The sequence below is a fragment of the Lepidochelys kempii genome, chromosome 1 (assembly GCF_965140285.1).
Source record: "Lepidochelys kempii isolate rLepKem1 chromosome 1, rLepKem1.hap1, whole genome shotgun sequence".
Classification (NCBI taxonomy): domain Eukaryota; kingdom Metazoa; phylum Chordata; order Testudines; family Cheloniidae; genus Lepidochelys; species Lepidochelys kempii.
In genome coordinates this window covers 237,369,149-237,383,550 of record NC_136380.1, presented here as the reverse complement: position 1 = coordinate 237,383,550, position 14,402 = coordinate 237,369,149, and the positions used below count along the sequence as shown (strand labels likewise).

The following is a 14,402-nucleotide window of genomic DNA, read 5'->3' as shown; positions in this document are numbered from 1 at the left end:
GGAGGGCCCATCCTTCCCTCCCATGCCAGTGAGCAGAGCTGGTTAACCACTTGAAAGTCTATCGTACTGAGTGACCTTGTCCTTAGTACTTGGGAGCTTAAGGAGGCATTAATGACCCATATGTAGAAGTTAGTAAGCAACTGTAATGCTTTTAGTCCAAGGTGTTTGAGGAATTCCAGCAAGATATTATCATAGCCCACCGCTGTGTCTGGCTTGATGAAGTTAAGGGCCTTATCTAGCTCATTGACCATGAATGTCTCTGGTTACTCCACATTCTGATGTCGAAGTTGGCACCATTCGTCGTGTACTTTTCATTTGAATGGCTTCTCCAATGGGACCTTTGCTACCCACATTAGATAGCTTGGAACCTCACTGGGCTTAACCAGTGCATGATTTTGACATGAAGGTTGTTGAGTAGCACCCAGCCGGCAGATCAAGTTCCAGCACTTCCGCTGCAATAAGTTAAGTCAAAGCTTCTCTGTGGATTCCTTCCACTGAGTGAGCATGGCAGCATTCAGAGACTCAGTCAAGTGGTCAGCGATGTCCAGGTCACTAGATAATTGGAATTTCCTGAGCAAGGAATAGCTGAGTTGGTATAACTGAGCATGTGGCTTTGTAAATAGCTCCTTGGAACTGGTGGTAGTCGTCTTTGACTGGGTTGGGATACAATGCAATGGAATGGTAACCACACTGCGTTCCTGTATGGCACAGAACTTTTCCCAGTCTGTATTCTGGAAATTCCACCAACACTTGATTGAGCTTCAAATGATGTGTGCTGGAGCCCGATGTGAATGAGTGATGGTCTATGTTGGCTATGGGGGAAGTTACCAGGTACTACACGGCTCAGGGCTTGTGAACAGCCATCTAGTGAACTGACCCAGCAAAGTTTGGGAGAGTGGTCTTTCAACCATCTGGCTGAAAGAAATGTGCCATGTCGTTTTGCATTGTGAATCAACACAAAGTCATCGTTAGTTGCCCAATCCATCAATTGTTCAAAAGCGTCATCCGAATCAGTGAACCCCCACTCAGAGTGGTGGCTGTTAAAATCATCAACAAAGATTGGTAGATGATCAAGTATTGGAAGGACCTGCTGGTTCCAGTGCACACTCAGCGGCTTATATACATTGGCAATCCCTGATCGCATTGTAAAACCTGGAGGAGGAAAGTGGAACAACATCAAATATGTCAGAGCACATGTATATTGCACGGCCATATTTGACATTTGGGGTGAGTGAAATGAGGCCAAAGCCATTGATACCATAACATCTTGCTACGCTAATTGCAACACGAGTTTCTTGCAAACAGATCACGTCAATGCTGCGACAAGTAGCTAAGGTACTAATGATGCTGCGTTTGGCTGCTGACAGGTCCTCAATGTTTAGCTGAAGAATTCAAAGGGCTGGTCCAATGGCTTGAAAGTCGAAGGATGGCGATACATTGGGCTCACAGTCAGATAGCACGTACCAAGATTCATTGCTGAATTTGGTCCATTGGTTGAATCATTAGCTTCCCTGGCCTGGGCCAGGCAGTGATGGGTAGCACGATGTGAATGCTGATCCATTACCCCCCAGTTTTCTCAGAAAAGTTGCCAGTTCAAGCTGGGGTATGAGCACCCGAACCCTTAGAACATCAGCCCCTGCCCTCTGCTATTCAACAGCAGAGTACTGCGCTTCGGTCTGGTGTCGCTTGTCTCACACTAGGCTAGTCAATGCAGAGCTTAACAAAGCCATGCGTATTGCTACCAGGACTTTACGTGCAACTCCATTGCCATGGTTGCCAATACTTAGTAACATAGCACCGCCCCATATTTGCCATGAGAAGGCTTCTATGTTGCTGGCCAAGATCCACGAGAACAGCGACCTGCCTTTGTATGCAGACCTCTTCCACCACCCACCAGCTCACCTGTCTTCTAGACACCCTTTATGGTCATTTATGCTACCACAGAGCATGACTGTGGAATCTGCTTGGTACGAGTGGTCAGTGACAACAGTTGCTAATTACATTCTCATCACTGACCCAACCATCTGTCCACCAGGTTTTGTTCTGTGAAGACACTTGTGATCATCTCTGAACCAGTTTCAAACAGGACAAGGCAACTGTGCAGCTGATCTCTTCAAATGGCTTTTTTCTAATGACCCACAATGCAGCTGCGGTCAACTTCAGACTATGCCGCAAATCCACGACAAGTGCCGACTGCCTTATTTTGACGGTGGGCTCCGGCTCTCCACCTGGCTGATGATGACACCATCCAATGGCTGGACACATTGCGCATATGCTGAGAGAAGGAGGCATTGTGCCTCACAGAGGCACCATGTTGCCCAGTGTTCTGCAACAGAAAGGAGGGGTTGCTGTGAGCCAGTGCAGCTCCCTGATCAACACAAGGAGCTGTAATAACTTGTGTCACTGGTGTAACGTCCCACAGGGACCCTTCTCTAGATTATGCCATCCATGTCCTGCCCCAGAACACTCTCTTTCTCCCTTATGCTGGGAGTTATGAATGCAGCTGGTGCTTTCCAGTAGCAGAGTACAGTGCAGGCAAATGCTCTATTGGCCACATGGCCATTTTAAGGTCACTAGTTGCCTTAGCAAAGTGGGGAATCTTACCAATGATGATGAGAGCTGGACGAATTTTGAAAGTCTGATTGTCTTTTCATTATTCACTTTATTGCACTTCATTCAGCGTGCACAGTCAAACTGGAGAGGTGGTTTCACTTTTGCTGAGCCAGGTTCGCTCTCTAATTCTCATGCACTGGCACAATGCTGTTGTGTTTGTGTTTTACAAACTGTGCAGGAGAAAGTATACATTTAAAATGATTTTCACTTGAGACAAAACATAAAAACCCATGGAAACATGTATACACAGATATTGATTGTATACTAATATACAGTCTTTTAAACAAACCCTAGATTTAAAGCCCAAACCTACATGACAGTGTCCTTTTAAATATTACAAACCAATTTACTATTCCTGAAGCATTTTCTTATTAATGAGAGACAGAGAGACTGGAACATAGGAATTGATTACGAATGCAGCTCGTTTCTTGTTAGGCTGTCGCTCTCCAGATTTTTTAATTCAAGAATACAATGTTCACATTTCATAATTAACCCCAGTGTGTTCTCACAGTATCAAGGTAACTTCAAGGGTAAGTGTAAAACTGGAAGCCCTTGTATTTTTCTAAAGGGATGTAAGGCAAGCTTTCTCACTTATTTTGAAGAGCTACAACAGCATCCTAACAGTGGTGATACCAACTAATTTATAAATTCCACTACCTCAATTTGGGCCCAATCCCACACTTATTCTACATTTGCAACTTGTACTGGGTTGCCTTTGTATTGTGTTTATTACATGAGGATCCTATTAAAATATCTCAGTTACTGTACCGAATGCACATTTCAACACTGCTAACAAGAACTTTCCAGGCTCTCACTGTAGGGCCTTGTCTACACAAACATTTAGCTTGAGGCAAGGTGGGGTGTGAATCTGCCGTGCAGTAGCCTGTGGCAGACTAACTGTCCTTGGGGATGCTGCTGACACGTACTAACAGTTTGTTAGTGAACTTTGATCTAGTCCTCTTTGAGACAGGCCTAGATCAAAGGTCACTAACTAACTGTCAGTCAGCAGGGTCCACAGGGTCTATGGCAGGCTAGTTTGGGGGATATGCACACCCCAGTTTGCTGCAAACTACATGGTCATGTAGAGAACTCCTAAGGATTTGTGTATCCCAAGAGCAGAATTTATACAGGCAGTTTTCAAAGGAAAGTTACCATCTCTCTATTGTGTGGGTTTTTTAGATGGTTGGGTTTGGTTTGGTTGATTGATTAGTTTTGGGGGGTTTTTTATTTGGTGGTTTTTTGTCTTGAACTGTTATGAAATCTTTTGGAAGTACCACTGAGAAGAAGATTAGACAGTTTTAAATAAATCCTTATATAATATCTGTCTATCTTAGGGGTTTATACGGCTGCCAATTACCATATTATCGGAGTGCCTTCCAAAGAAAATCAATAGCAAAGTGCCTGGTAGACTTCATGGAGTTTCTGGCATTTCTCCTTGTTTGGGATCAAAACTCTGCTTGGGGTAGGGTTTGGGGGAGGGATTATTTTTTGGTTGGTTTAGGGGTAGAAGTGGGTTTCAGTGTTGACACTGTCATTCTGATGGGAAAGCTTTTATGAACAGGAAGGTTTTTCTAAAGAACGGTCAAATGTTGGATTCCTCTCATTTCATCTAGACGTTTGTTCCATAGGCAGATCCCTCCACAGAGAATACTTTGTCCCCAGCTCTCACGTGCTTTCTCATGGTCTTTGGGATCTGTATTGTCCAAGAGGAATGCAACTGTCCCAGTGGATCATATATAAAGATTTGGTCTTTTCATGTAGCGCGGGCTTGCCCCATTAATAGCTTTGAAATTTAGGACTCAGGCCTTAAACTGGTATCAGAAACTGACTGGGTTTAAGTGAAGGGACTTGAGTTTGGGCTTGATGTACTCATGGCAGCCTAAGCTAGGGAGAGCACAGGCAACTGCCTTCTTTGCCAGCTGGAGTCTGTGTATCTTCTTGTCGTAGCCCTGGTCAAGCTCCCTCTCATGGACGCTCTCTAGGCTGCTGTGTTTGGATTCCACATGGTGGATCTGTGTGCTTTTAAGCTTCCTTTTGTCTGGGTAGGCTGTGGCCTCTCTGGCATACTTCCTGGGCACAGACTCTGTTACCCTTTCATGGAAGTGGGACCTTATGTTCTAGTTGGCCCAGGCCCCAGCACCACCGCTGATCCCCCAAGATACCACAGTTGTTTAAGCACCTCCTTTCTCTGAGCTCCAACCATGTGGCCATTCTGGATTACCATTTATCTCTCCATGGAAACAGAGACACAGGCTTTGCAAAAGGTTTTCTACACAGTTACTCTTTACTATTGATAGCCCAAGAAATGTACAACTCTGGGAAAAAAAACAATAGAACATCTGTATGCATTCCCTACTTCAGTTTCCTCATTACTCTTCATTATTCTCTGTATTTAGCTCAGAGTCATTTATGGAGTCTAGGATCCTTCCCCCCTGCTTTAGGCTTCTACTCTGGAACATGGAGTCTCCTGTCCCTGCTCCAGCCAGCTTTCTGCTTCAGCCTCTGGTCTCATCTTCCTTTCTCTCTCATTCTCAAATGACCAGGGAAAGACCATTGCTCTTATAACCCTGAGTCTCCTTTGTCAGGTGACCCCCCTGAACAGCCTCATCAGGTGAATAAAGTCCCTCACCAGGTGATTCATTGTTTAGTTACCTCCCCCGTGAAGATAAGCCTTGAAAAACTTGTTTACCTTCATGTTAGCCATCTCTTTGTCCAAGAGTTTTCCATTTGAATGGGTGATCACCAAAATTCAATACACCTCCATTGTTAGCCCAGAGTCTCCACCATTTGGACTTTGAGTCCAACATGGAGGTAAAAAGGCAACAGAGAAGACCAACAAGTCCCACATTCAAAATGGAGTTTGCAGTCTGACATAGATATGCATAGAGAGTCCCCAATATTAGTCAAAAAGCATAAGCTATAAATAGCCAGATTCCCCAAATCATCACAGGAAGAGCCTCTCCTCTATGTGAAAGGGATGCAGTTTCCTAGCAAGCTGGAGATGAAAAAAAGGCATTTTTAGATACTGATGCATTCAGACTTAGTGAGAAGTTAAACAGGCCCCTGAGGCTTCATACCATTTTGATAAATGGGGTCTGTATGCCTTCAGTAGAAGGTAGAGATAAATGTCTGAGACAGTTCTTCAAAGCATTTCTCCCTTCCAGTCAGCATTACTTTAATCTAGCCTAGGTTTGTCTTGAGCCAGTTTACTTTCCTTCTAGAGCTAATTTCATGTTGGCATTTTGACATGTTAGTAGTGTTGGTTGTTGCATCAATTGAGAAAGAGATACATACTTGAGTATCATCAGCATACTGTTGGCATCTAAACCTATGGCATCTCACTGTCTCTCCCAGTGGTCTCATGTAGATCTTTGTAGAGAAGAGAGGATGCTATGAATCCCTGCAGGACTTTGCAGGTGAGGATCTTTGGAGAGGAGGAACAGAGTTACTCATTACAACCCTGTAACTTCTGCTGGAGATGAACTGGAGCTAGGCTGTCTATTCCTGCTATGTCATGTCGGCATGTTAGTAGTATCACTGTGTCAAAGGCTACAGAAGGTCCAGCAATATAAGCATGGAGATCTTTCCTGTGTCTAGGGCCATAAGAAGGCCATCCTTTAATACCACTAGAGCATTCTTTGTTTTGTGTCATGGTCTGAACACTGATTTTGTGGCATCCAGGATAGGGGATGGTACATATGTTGCCAGAACTTGCTGATAATTATGTTTTCAGTTATTTTGCCCAGGATTGGGAGGTTGGGGATAAGACAGCACTTGGAGGGATCTTCAAGGCCAAGTACTGGCTTTTGGGGTATTGGGTGAAAACGTATTTTTCAAGGAGTTTGATAAGTGTGTTCTACTGAAGAAGGCATTGACTATTTCCAGTATAGGAAGTATAACCATTCTTCACTGGCTTTTACCAGCTATGAAGAGCATGGATCAATTTCACAAGTTGGCTGTAATATTTTTGAGAAACTCTTTATTGCACAGTATGCAAACAGTGTATACTTTCTAACAATGCTCGTGTTTTCACCAGTGATAGCTGTTTATTATGTATGATGTGCAACAATTACATGTTCTGGAAACTTCATTTTATTTTTAGTGAAAAGGGCTTCTTGAACAAGTGAACTCAAAAAATGAGAACTATAAAAGAGAGTATAGTGCTTTCTGGAAATAATCAGCACTCTAATTTTATTTTAAACGAAAGCAATTAATTTCTAACATACTTGCTTGTTTCCTTGATGGTGGCTGGCATGTTATTTCTGTTGTTTTTTCCTGTTCCATGTTTTTAAGCAAAGGTTCTCTTTAGAGTTGCTTCAGAATATGTCATCAGCATAGTGTTAACAGTTATTTTGGCTCATCATCAATACCATTTTAAAATATTAAAATAATCCTAGTAATTTTAGTGTCTGTGCTCTTATATGTACTCTTATATTATGATGAACAAAATAATTATTAATCGGGAACCAACCATGTTTTACAGGTAATGATTACCAGTCCGTCGAATTCCATATAGTTATTACTATAATTAATTAATTAATTAGGTGCCACCTCTGTCTGAGAGGCAAGTAAAAACACAAAGTCAACTTAGGGCAAGAGGTCCCAATTTTTACTAACATAATAAACAGGTGTCTTGGACTGACAGCATACAGTATCTAAAGTTCCAGCAGTTTCCCCCTAATTACTATGCTAACAGGCCCAACACATTGTGATGAGGAGGACACTAATGTGTGACACTTAAAATTGGGCAAAGAACTGATTTTTCCATCAGTTGGCAGTTCTGTAAAAATAAAATAAAATTAATTTCAGGACAAACCAAAAACGGAATTTTTTTCAGAATTTTCAGCTAATCAAAAAAATCAGAAACATTTCAATTTTATTTTGGGTATTTTTTAATGAAGGCAAAGGAAATGAAGGGCTAGATTCACAAAAACAGAGGAAGGGTGGTGCTTTCCTCTTTATACCCAATGTCCTCGTGGTTTGGGCACTCATTTGTCATGTGAAATATACCCAGTTTAAATCCCTACTCTGGAGCAGGAACTTGAAGCCAGCAATTCTCCTCGTCCCATGTAAGTGCTCTAACCCCAAAACTATAGCCTAATTTTGGAGGGAGGTGGGTTTCAATCTCTCCCATTGAACTGCTTTACATAAAATACTCCTAGTTATGAGCCAGTATAAAACAGTGAGAATGACTCGTAGCCAAGTAGCCAGGCCATTCACTTTCAAGGAGGGAGACCTAGGTTCAAGTCCCTGTTCCAGAGTCTGGATTTAAACCAGGTATCCCATATGCCAAGTGAGTGCCCAAACCACTGAGATATGCGGTATAAGGGGGATATCACCACCCTACCTTTATTTTTGTGACTCTTGTCCTTCATTTCCAGCTGTGGGTTCTAACCACTTGGGAAGGGGGGTCCTCCTTCTAAGATTTTGTGAGTGGTGCTTAACTGCCCCTCTAGCTCAAAAAAACAAAAGATTTCAATCTGATTATTTGAAAGTTGTTTAACATTTGTGAGATTTTTTCTTTTGTTTTTTTAATTCAACCAAAACAGTTATTTAAAATCTACATGAATTTGCTCAATGTTTTGGTAAATCCAAATCTGAAATAAATTTTCAGAAAAAAAAAAAGTTTCAGTCAAAAAATTTTGCCCCGTTCTAGTTCCAGTTCGCTGTGGTTTGAAAATTTGGTCCTGACTTGACTAAAACTACATAGCAAGTCACCAAGTCAGGAATAGACCCCCCAGAATAAGGAATTCTGTTTCTCACTGCCGTGATCTAACCCTGAGACAAACAAACTGCTTTATAAATATTTACCTTAAACTTTCTTTGCCACAACTTAACTCCATTCCTACTAGTCCATTCCTCTCTCAGTGGTAATTATAACTAATTCTTGTTGTCTTTATATAATCCTTTCACATGTATGTTACCCCTAAGGGATTTTTGTATATGGAATAAGCCTTCTCTTAATCACTCCACAATGGACCTCACCTGTATTTCCTAAACTTGTTAAAATATTTTTTGTTGCAGTCTTCTGAATTCTCTCATTTCTTTTTCAGAATATGGTGTCAAAAACTGAATGTAGTATTCCAAGTGAAACCTATCCCTGAACTGAGTAGGTCTAGCCTTGTGTCCATGTGATACTTCTGTTGTTAATAATAATTTATAAAATGCATCCAGTTCTTTGATGATCACGAAATGATAAATTTCATGACTCTAAGGAAAGGGAAGACTGAGGATGTATTTTAAAAAAAACAGACATTAACAAATTCAGAGAACTGAAAGGTAAGATGCCATGGGAAGAAAATCTAATGGAAAAAGGCGGTCAGGAGAGCTGGCAGTTTTTCAAGTAGAGAATATTAAAGTCACGACTGAAAAATATCCCCACTCAAAAGAAAGACAGAAAGTATAGCAAGAGGCCAATATGCTCCATCAGGCACCCTTTAATTACCTGAAATTCTAAAAGGAATCCTACAAAAAGTAGAAACATGGACGAGTTGCTAAGGAGGAGTACACATTAAGAGAAAGTCCCAAGCATGTATAGATAAAATCAGAAAGGCTAAGGCACAAAATGAGTTACACCTACCCAGGGACATAACCGGCAATATGCAGATGTTCTTTAAATACCTTAGGATCAAGAGAAAGACGAAGGAAAGTGTAGGTCCTCTAACTTAGTGGGGAAGGAGACCTAATAACTGTTAACATCAAGAAGGCTATGGTGCCCATTTTGCTTCTGTCTTTATTAATGGTGATCAGGTACTCAAGGAGGAAGGAACACAAGCCAAAATAGGGAAAGAACAGGTTAAAGAATATTTAGATAAATTAAATGTATTCAAGGTGGCAGGACCTGATGAATTTCATTCCAGGATATATAAGGAACAAGCTGGATCAATCATGGAACCACTAGCAATTATCTTAAGAGAATTCAAAGAGAACAATTGAGGTCCCAGAGGACTGGAGAAGGGCAAACATAGTACCCATCTTAAAAAAGAGAACAAAAAGGAACTGGGAAATTAATTATAGACCAGTCAGCCTAACTTTGATATCTGGAAAGATACTGGAACAAATTATTAAGCACTCAGTTCATAAGTACCTAGAAGATAATAGGGTTATAAGTAGTAGCCAACATGGTTTGTCATGAACAAATCATGACAAACCAACTTAACTTCCTCCTGTGATGAGGTAACCAGCCTAGTGGAGAGGGACAAAGCAGCACACATGATGATAAGGCTTTTTTTTTATAGTCCCACATTACAGTCTCATAAGCAAACTAGAGAAATGTAGCCTACATGAAATTACTATAAAGTGGTTGTATAACTGATTGCAAGACCATACGCAGGAGTAGTAATCAATGGTTCACTGACAAACTGGGAAGGTGTCTGTATTGGGGTTCCGCAGGCGTTAGTCCTGGGGCCAGTACAATTCAGTATTTCCATTAATGACTTGGATAATGAGGTGAAGAGTACGCTTATACAATTTACAGATGACACCAAGACAGGAAGGCACTTTGGAGGAAAGGATTAGAATTCAAAACAACCTTGACAAATTGGAGATTTGATCTGAAATCAACAAGAGGACATTCAATAAAGACAAATGCAAAGTACTACTCTTAGGAAGGAAGTATCAAATGCAAAATTACAATATGGATAGGTGCTGGTACTGCTGAAAAAGATTTGGGGTTTATAGTGGATCACAATTTGAATATGAGTCAACAATGTGAAGCAATTGTGAAAAAAGCTTTCATTCTGAGGTGTATTAACAGGAGGGTCATATGTAAGACGTGGGTGGTAATTCTCCTGCCCTACTCAGCACTGGTGAGGCCTCATCTGGAGTACTGTGTCCGTTGTGTTTGCGGGCACCACTCTTTAGAAACTATATGAATAAACTGGAGAGATTTCAGTGGAAAGCAACAAAAATGACCACTGAAGGTAGGACAAGAAGTGATGGTCTTAATCAGCAGCAAGTGAGATTTAGGTTAGATATTAGGAAAACTTTCTAACTATAAGTGCAGTGAAGCACTGGAACAAGTTACCAAGGGAGGCTGTGGAATCCCTGTCACTGGAGGTTTTTAAGAACAAGTTGGACAAGCTTCTGTAAGGGAAGGTCAAGGTTTATTGGGTCCTGTCTCAGCACAGGAGGCTGGACTTGATGACCTCTCAAAGTCCCTTCTGGCCCCTATATTTCTGTGATGGTACAGAAAAAAGGTGCTATATAAGTGCATACATAACAGAAGACTTGCAACACCCCAGTGCTATAAATTAGCCTTTTGAGAGTGCAGGATGTATTATAATCTGCACCAGGACTGCCAGGATCATCTTTTTTAAAATGAGATGATATAGGTAAAAAGCATCACACAGATACACATAGCCTTACTGAACCTAAATTTTCAAAATGGATGGTGTTTTAGCCATGTCATCCCCACTAACTTTTATCACTCTGAGAACTAATACATTCATCTTGAGTTCTTAATCCCACCTCACCTTCCCTGCTCAAAATAGAAAGAACTCCTTCCTACTTTCCTAACTCTCCTGTTTTATCTCCCTCCACCTTACAATGGAGTTTTCTCTCCAGTCACCTCCCAAACAATCCTTTCTTCACTGGTCTCCTATTCAGAACTGCTGGATATTTTGCTATGTGGTGTGAAAGAACGGTGACACTGGAGGTAGTGGAATGGTAAACTGTATATATGGTAAGATAAAATATTTCAACGGTGAACAGAGATAGGAGATTAATGAACCAGCTATTAAATAGGGGAACCCCATGTTCTGATGTCAAACTGAGCAACACATGAAGAACAAACCTTTTAAAAGCTAGAGGGCATTCTAAATGTACCTAATACTTAGTAATTTGCATAGTTATTAATTTTACTAGTTGAATTCATGGTGGAGTTAAAACTCTGGTTTTAAACTTCCTTGCAAATGCTCAGTCTTTAAACTTTACTAGCCTAAGCCAGCAGAAGCTTTTTTTATTTTGAATACATAAGGCTAAATTTGTTCTTGGTGTAATTCCATTGATTTGAGCATGGGTCATGGCTTGGAACTTGAGACTCTTGCTGGCAGTTTGTCAGTTACTTTAAGCATTAGTAGTAATCTTTAGGTATAAGTGACACAAAAAAAAATAAGTGCTTTTGGTATCAAAAATATTCAGTTTTCTTATACTTTATCTGCTTTCCCATATATGATTGCAGGTAGTATATGACGCAGTCACCGAGCTCCAAGGACGTGTGTTACAGCTTATTGTGAAAAGCAAAGGAACATTTGTGGGAGCTATCAACATTCAACTGAACAGTGTCCCATTAAATGAAGAAAAGTGGTACCCATTGGGGAACAGTATAATTTGAACATTGCCTTAGATAACTGAAATATTCATTCATTATTTCTCTTTCCCTTTTCTCATGGGCCATTTTGGCACATTAGCCGAAATATTTGCCTTTGAGAATATAACATGCAGTAAACCGCTAACCATATATACATTGAACTACTAATCACACGGAAATTCTCTCTTTTTCATGATCCATTGCCATTTAGCTATCTTCACAGAATTACTACCTTTACCTGCAACAAGTTCCCATTAGCCTGGGTGTAAAAAGGCTTGCAGCATGCAATTTCAATTATCTTGGATAACATTTCTTATGGCAACAAGCAAGATATTTGTTCCTGCTGATCACTGTTATTTGTATACAGCTAGATGTGTTTTATGTATCCCTAAACCTGTGATGCTGGAGCCTTAGCCAAAGCCCATTTAAGTCAATGGTAATCTCCCACTGACTTTAGTGGGCTTTGGATCAGACCAATAATGAGCTTATTGGGCTGAATTCACTCTACTTGATGTCTGTGTAGTTATATCAGTTTTAAATATGGCCCAGTTAGTATGATAGCACGTTCACCTGAGAGATCATAGTAGAATGACAGCCAGTTTGTATTTAAAACTTCTTGCTCATTTCACATTTAAAGTGTAACTATATGTGCAGAATTTAAAATCTGAACATTTAAAAGAATTTAAAACTATACTGTCCTTTAGTTTTAGTGTATACCTTATATTTTTAAGTTTTAACTTGCTGATGTAACATGTGACTTTGTAACTTTCAGACCTGGGGAAAGATGTTTCATCTCACTGGGTTTATTCTGGGAAAATATTTGGAAATAAATAAATTCTGGCAAAATATCTGATAATAGATAAATGTTATAAATTAGAGTTTGAAAAATATTTATATCCAACGATCCCCATAGACTTTTAAACATTTCCAAAAATCCCATGTAAATGACCAATGTATTAGAACCATCACACAGTAAGTAAAGGGGACATACAATAAATAGTTACTCTGCTGAAAGGTTAAATTAAGTAAAATCATATTATAAGAAATCTTTGTTCATTAGTAAAAAAGAAAAGGAGTACTTGTGGCACCTTAGAGACTAACCAATTTATAAGAGCATAAGCTTTTGTGAGCTACAGCTCACTTCATCGGATACGAAAGCTTATGCTCAAATAAATTGGTTAGTCTCTAAGGTGCCACAAGTACTCCTTTTCTTTTTGCGAATACAGACTAACACGGCTGTTACTCTGAAACCTTGTTCATTAGTGTTACCCCATTGCATGTTCATGCTGCATTTGGGAACTAGACAATACATACACAGGCTCCAGTCCTGTAAAGCCTTATACATATGCTTAACTTCCTGCCCGTGAGTATCCCATTGAGTTCAGTGGGACTGGTTCATGAACTCAGTCCTTGAAGGTGCTTTTACCCAAATCCAGTGAAACACGTAAGCATGCTTTTTACTTCCCATTAGACTCACTGAATTCCATTAACATCAGTTGCACACATGAGCCCCATGTGCATAAAGTTAGGCACTTACATATGTCTTCCCAGAATCAGGGTCACAGGGTAGTAAAAAGAAAAAGTACTGATTCATGATGTGATCCAAGGTAAACATTAATATGATAACAAGATTTATCCTGCAAGTTGAAAAAGTGGCTGGCAGTGGGAATAATGCCCAGAGCTGTAGGGGATTCCTTTTTTCCACCCAAAGCACAATAGTTTTAAGACACACAAATCAGGCTTAAGCAGCTTATGATATATAAACCTGTTGAAGTTGCGGTGTGAGTGTCATTTAAGAATATCATGAATCCAACAAACCTGCATTCTTCTCGGCTGCAAACAGATTGGTTATGTCAGCTCTTGGAACAGAGCCACTATATTGCCCAGGGAAATTAAACTTCTCAGTGAGGACTGAGAACCTGTTTGAGTAAAAACATGAACATGCCTACTCAGTGCTGAAGAAAACCATAAAATTTTTACCCTATGAAAAAGATATTGTCTATGATACAAATATAAACAGTACAAGGATCGACAAGGCCAAAATTTTAGATTATAGGTATTCTAAGATAAAGGCGCAAGTGACTTCCCTCTCAAAAAATGCAGAAGACACATCATATCCAGCTTTTAGTTATCAAATTACCTGACCCTAAAGTTCAGTATTGATTTCAGATTCTTCTCAGTTTTCTTTAGTTTGCTTTTAATGTAAATAAATGTTGGCAGTTTTCCAGTAGTGTTATTTCCTGTAACATTTTCAAATCTTTGCCTGTGGTATGTACAGGAGAGTATAATTTTCCATATTTGAGAGAGACACATTTTGTGCATAGGGGATATATTAATACAAATAACATTTAAAATGACAATAAAAATAAAATCAAACTATAAAGATAAGCATTGATCTCAGTATCTTAAGTAAGAAATGTGCCATCATAATACAGCTTGGTAAGTTATTGAGGCTTGGACCCGAAACCTGCAATGAATT

At 40.1% G+C, this 14,402-nt stretch overlaps 1 protein-coding gene across 1 annotated transcript in view; it reads left to right on the top strand.

Annotated features, from left to right (window-relative positions):
- PIK3C2G (phosphatidylinositol-4-phosphate 3-kinase catalytic subunit type 2 gamma) overlaps window positions 1-11,947 on the top strand; it is a 278,262-nt gene extending 266,315 nt beyond the window's left edge. The window contains exon 32 of the mRNA XM_073335036.1: window positions 11,795-11,947. Coding sequence (XP_073191137.1) covers window positions 11,795-11,947 — 153 coding nt within the window. The remainder of the gene's footprint in view (window positions 1-11,794) is intronic.
- Window positions 11,948-14,402: the final 2,455 nt, after the last annotated feature.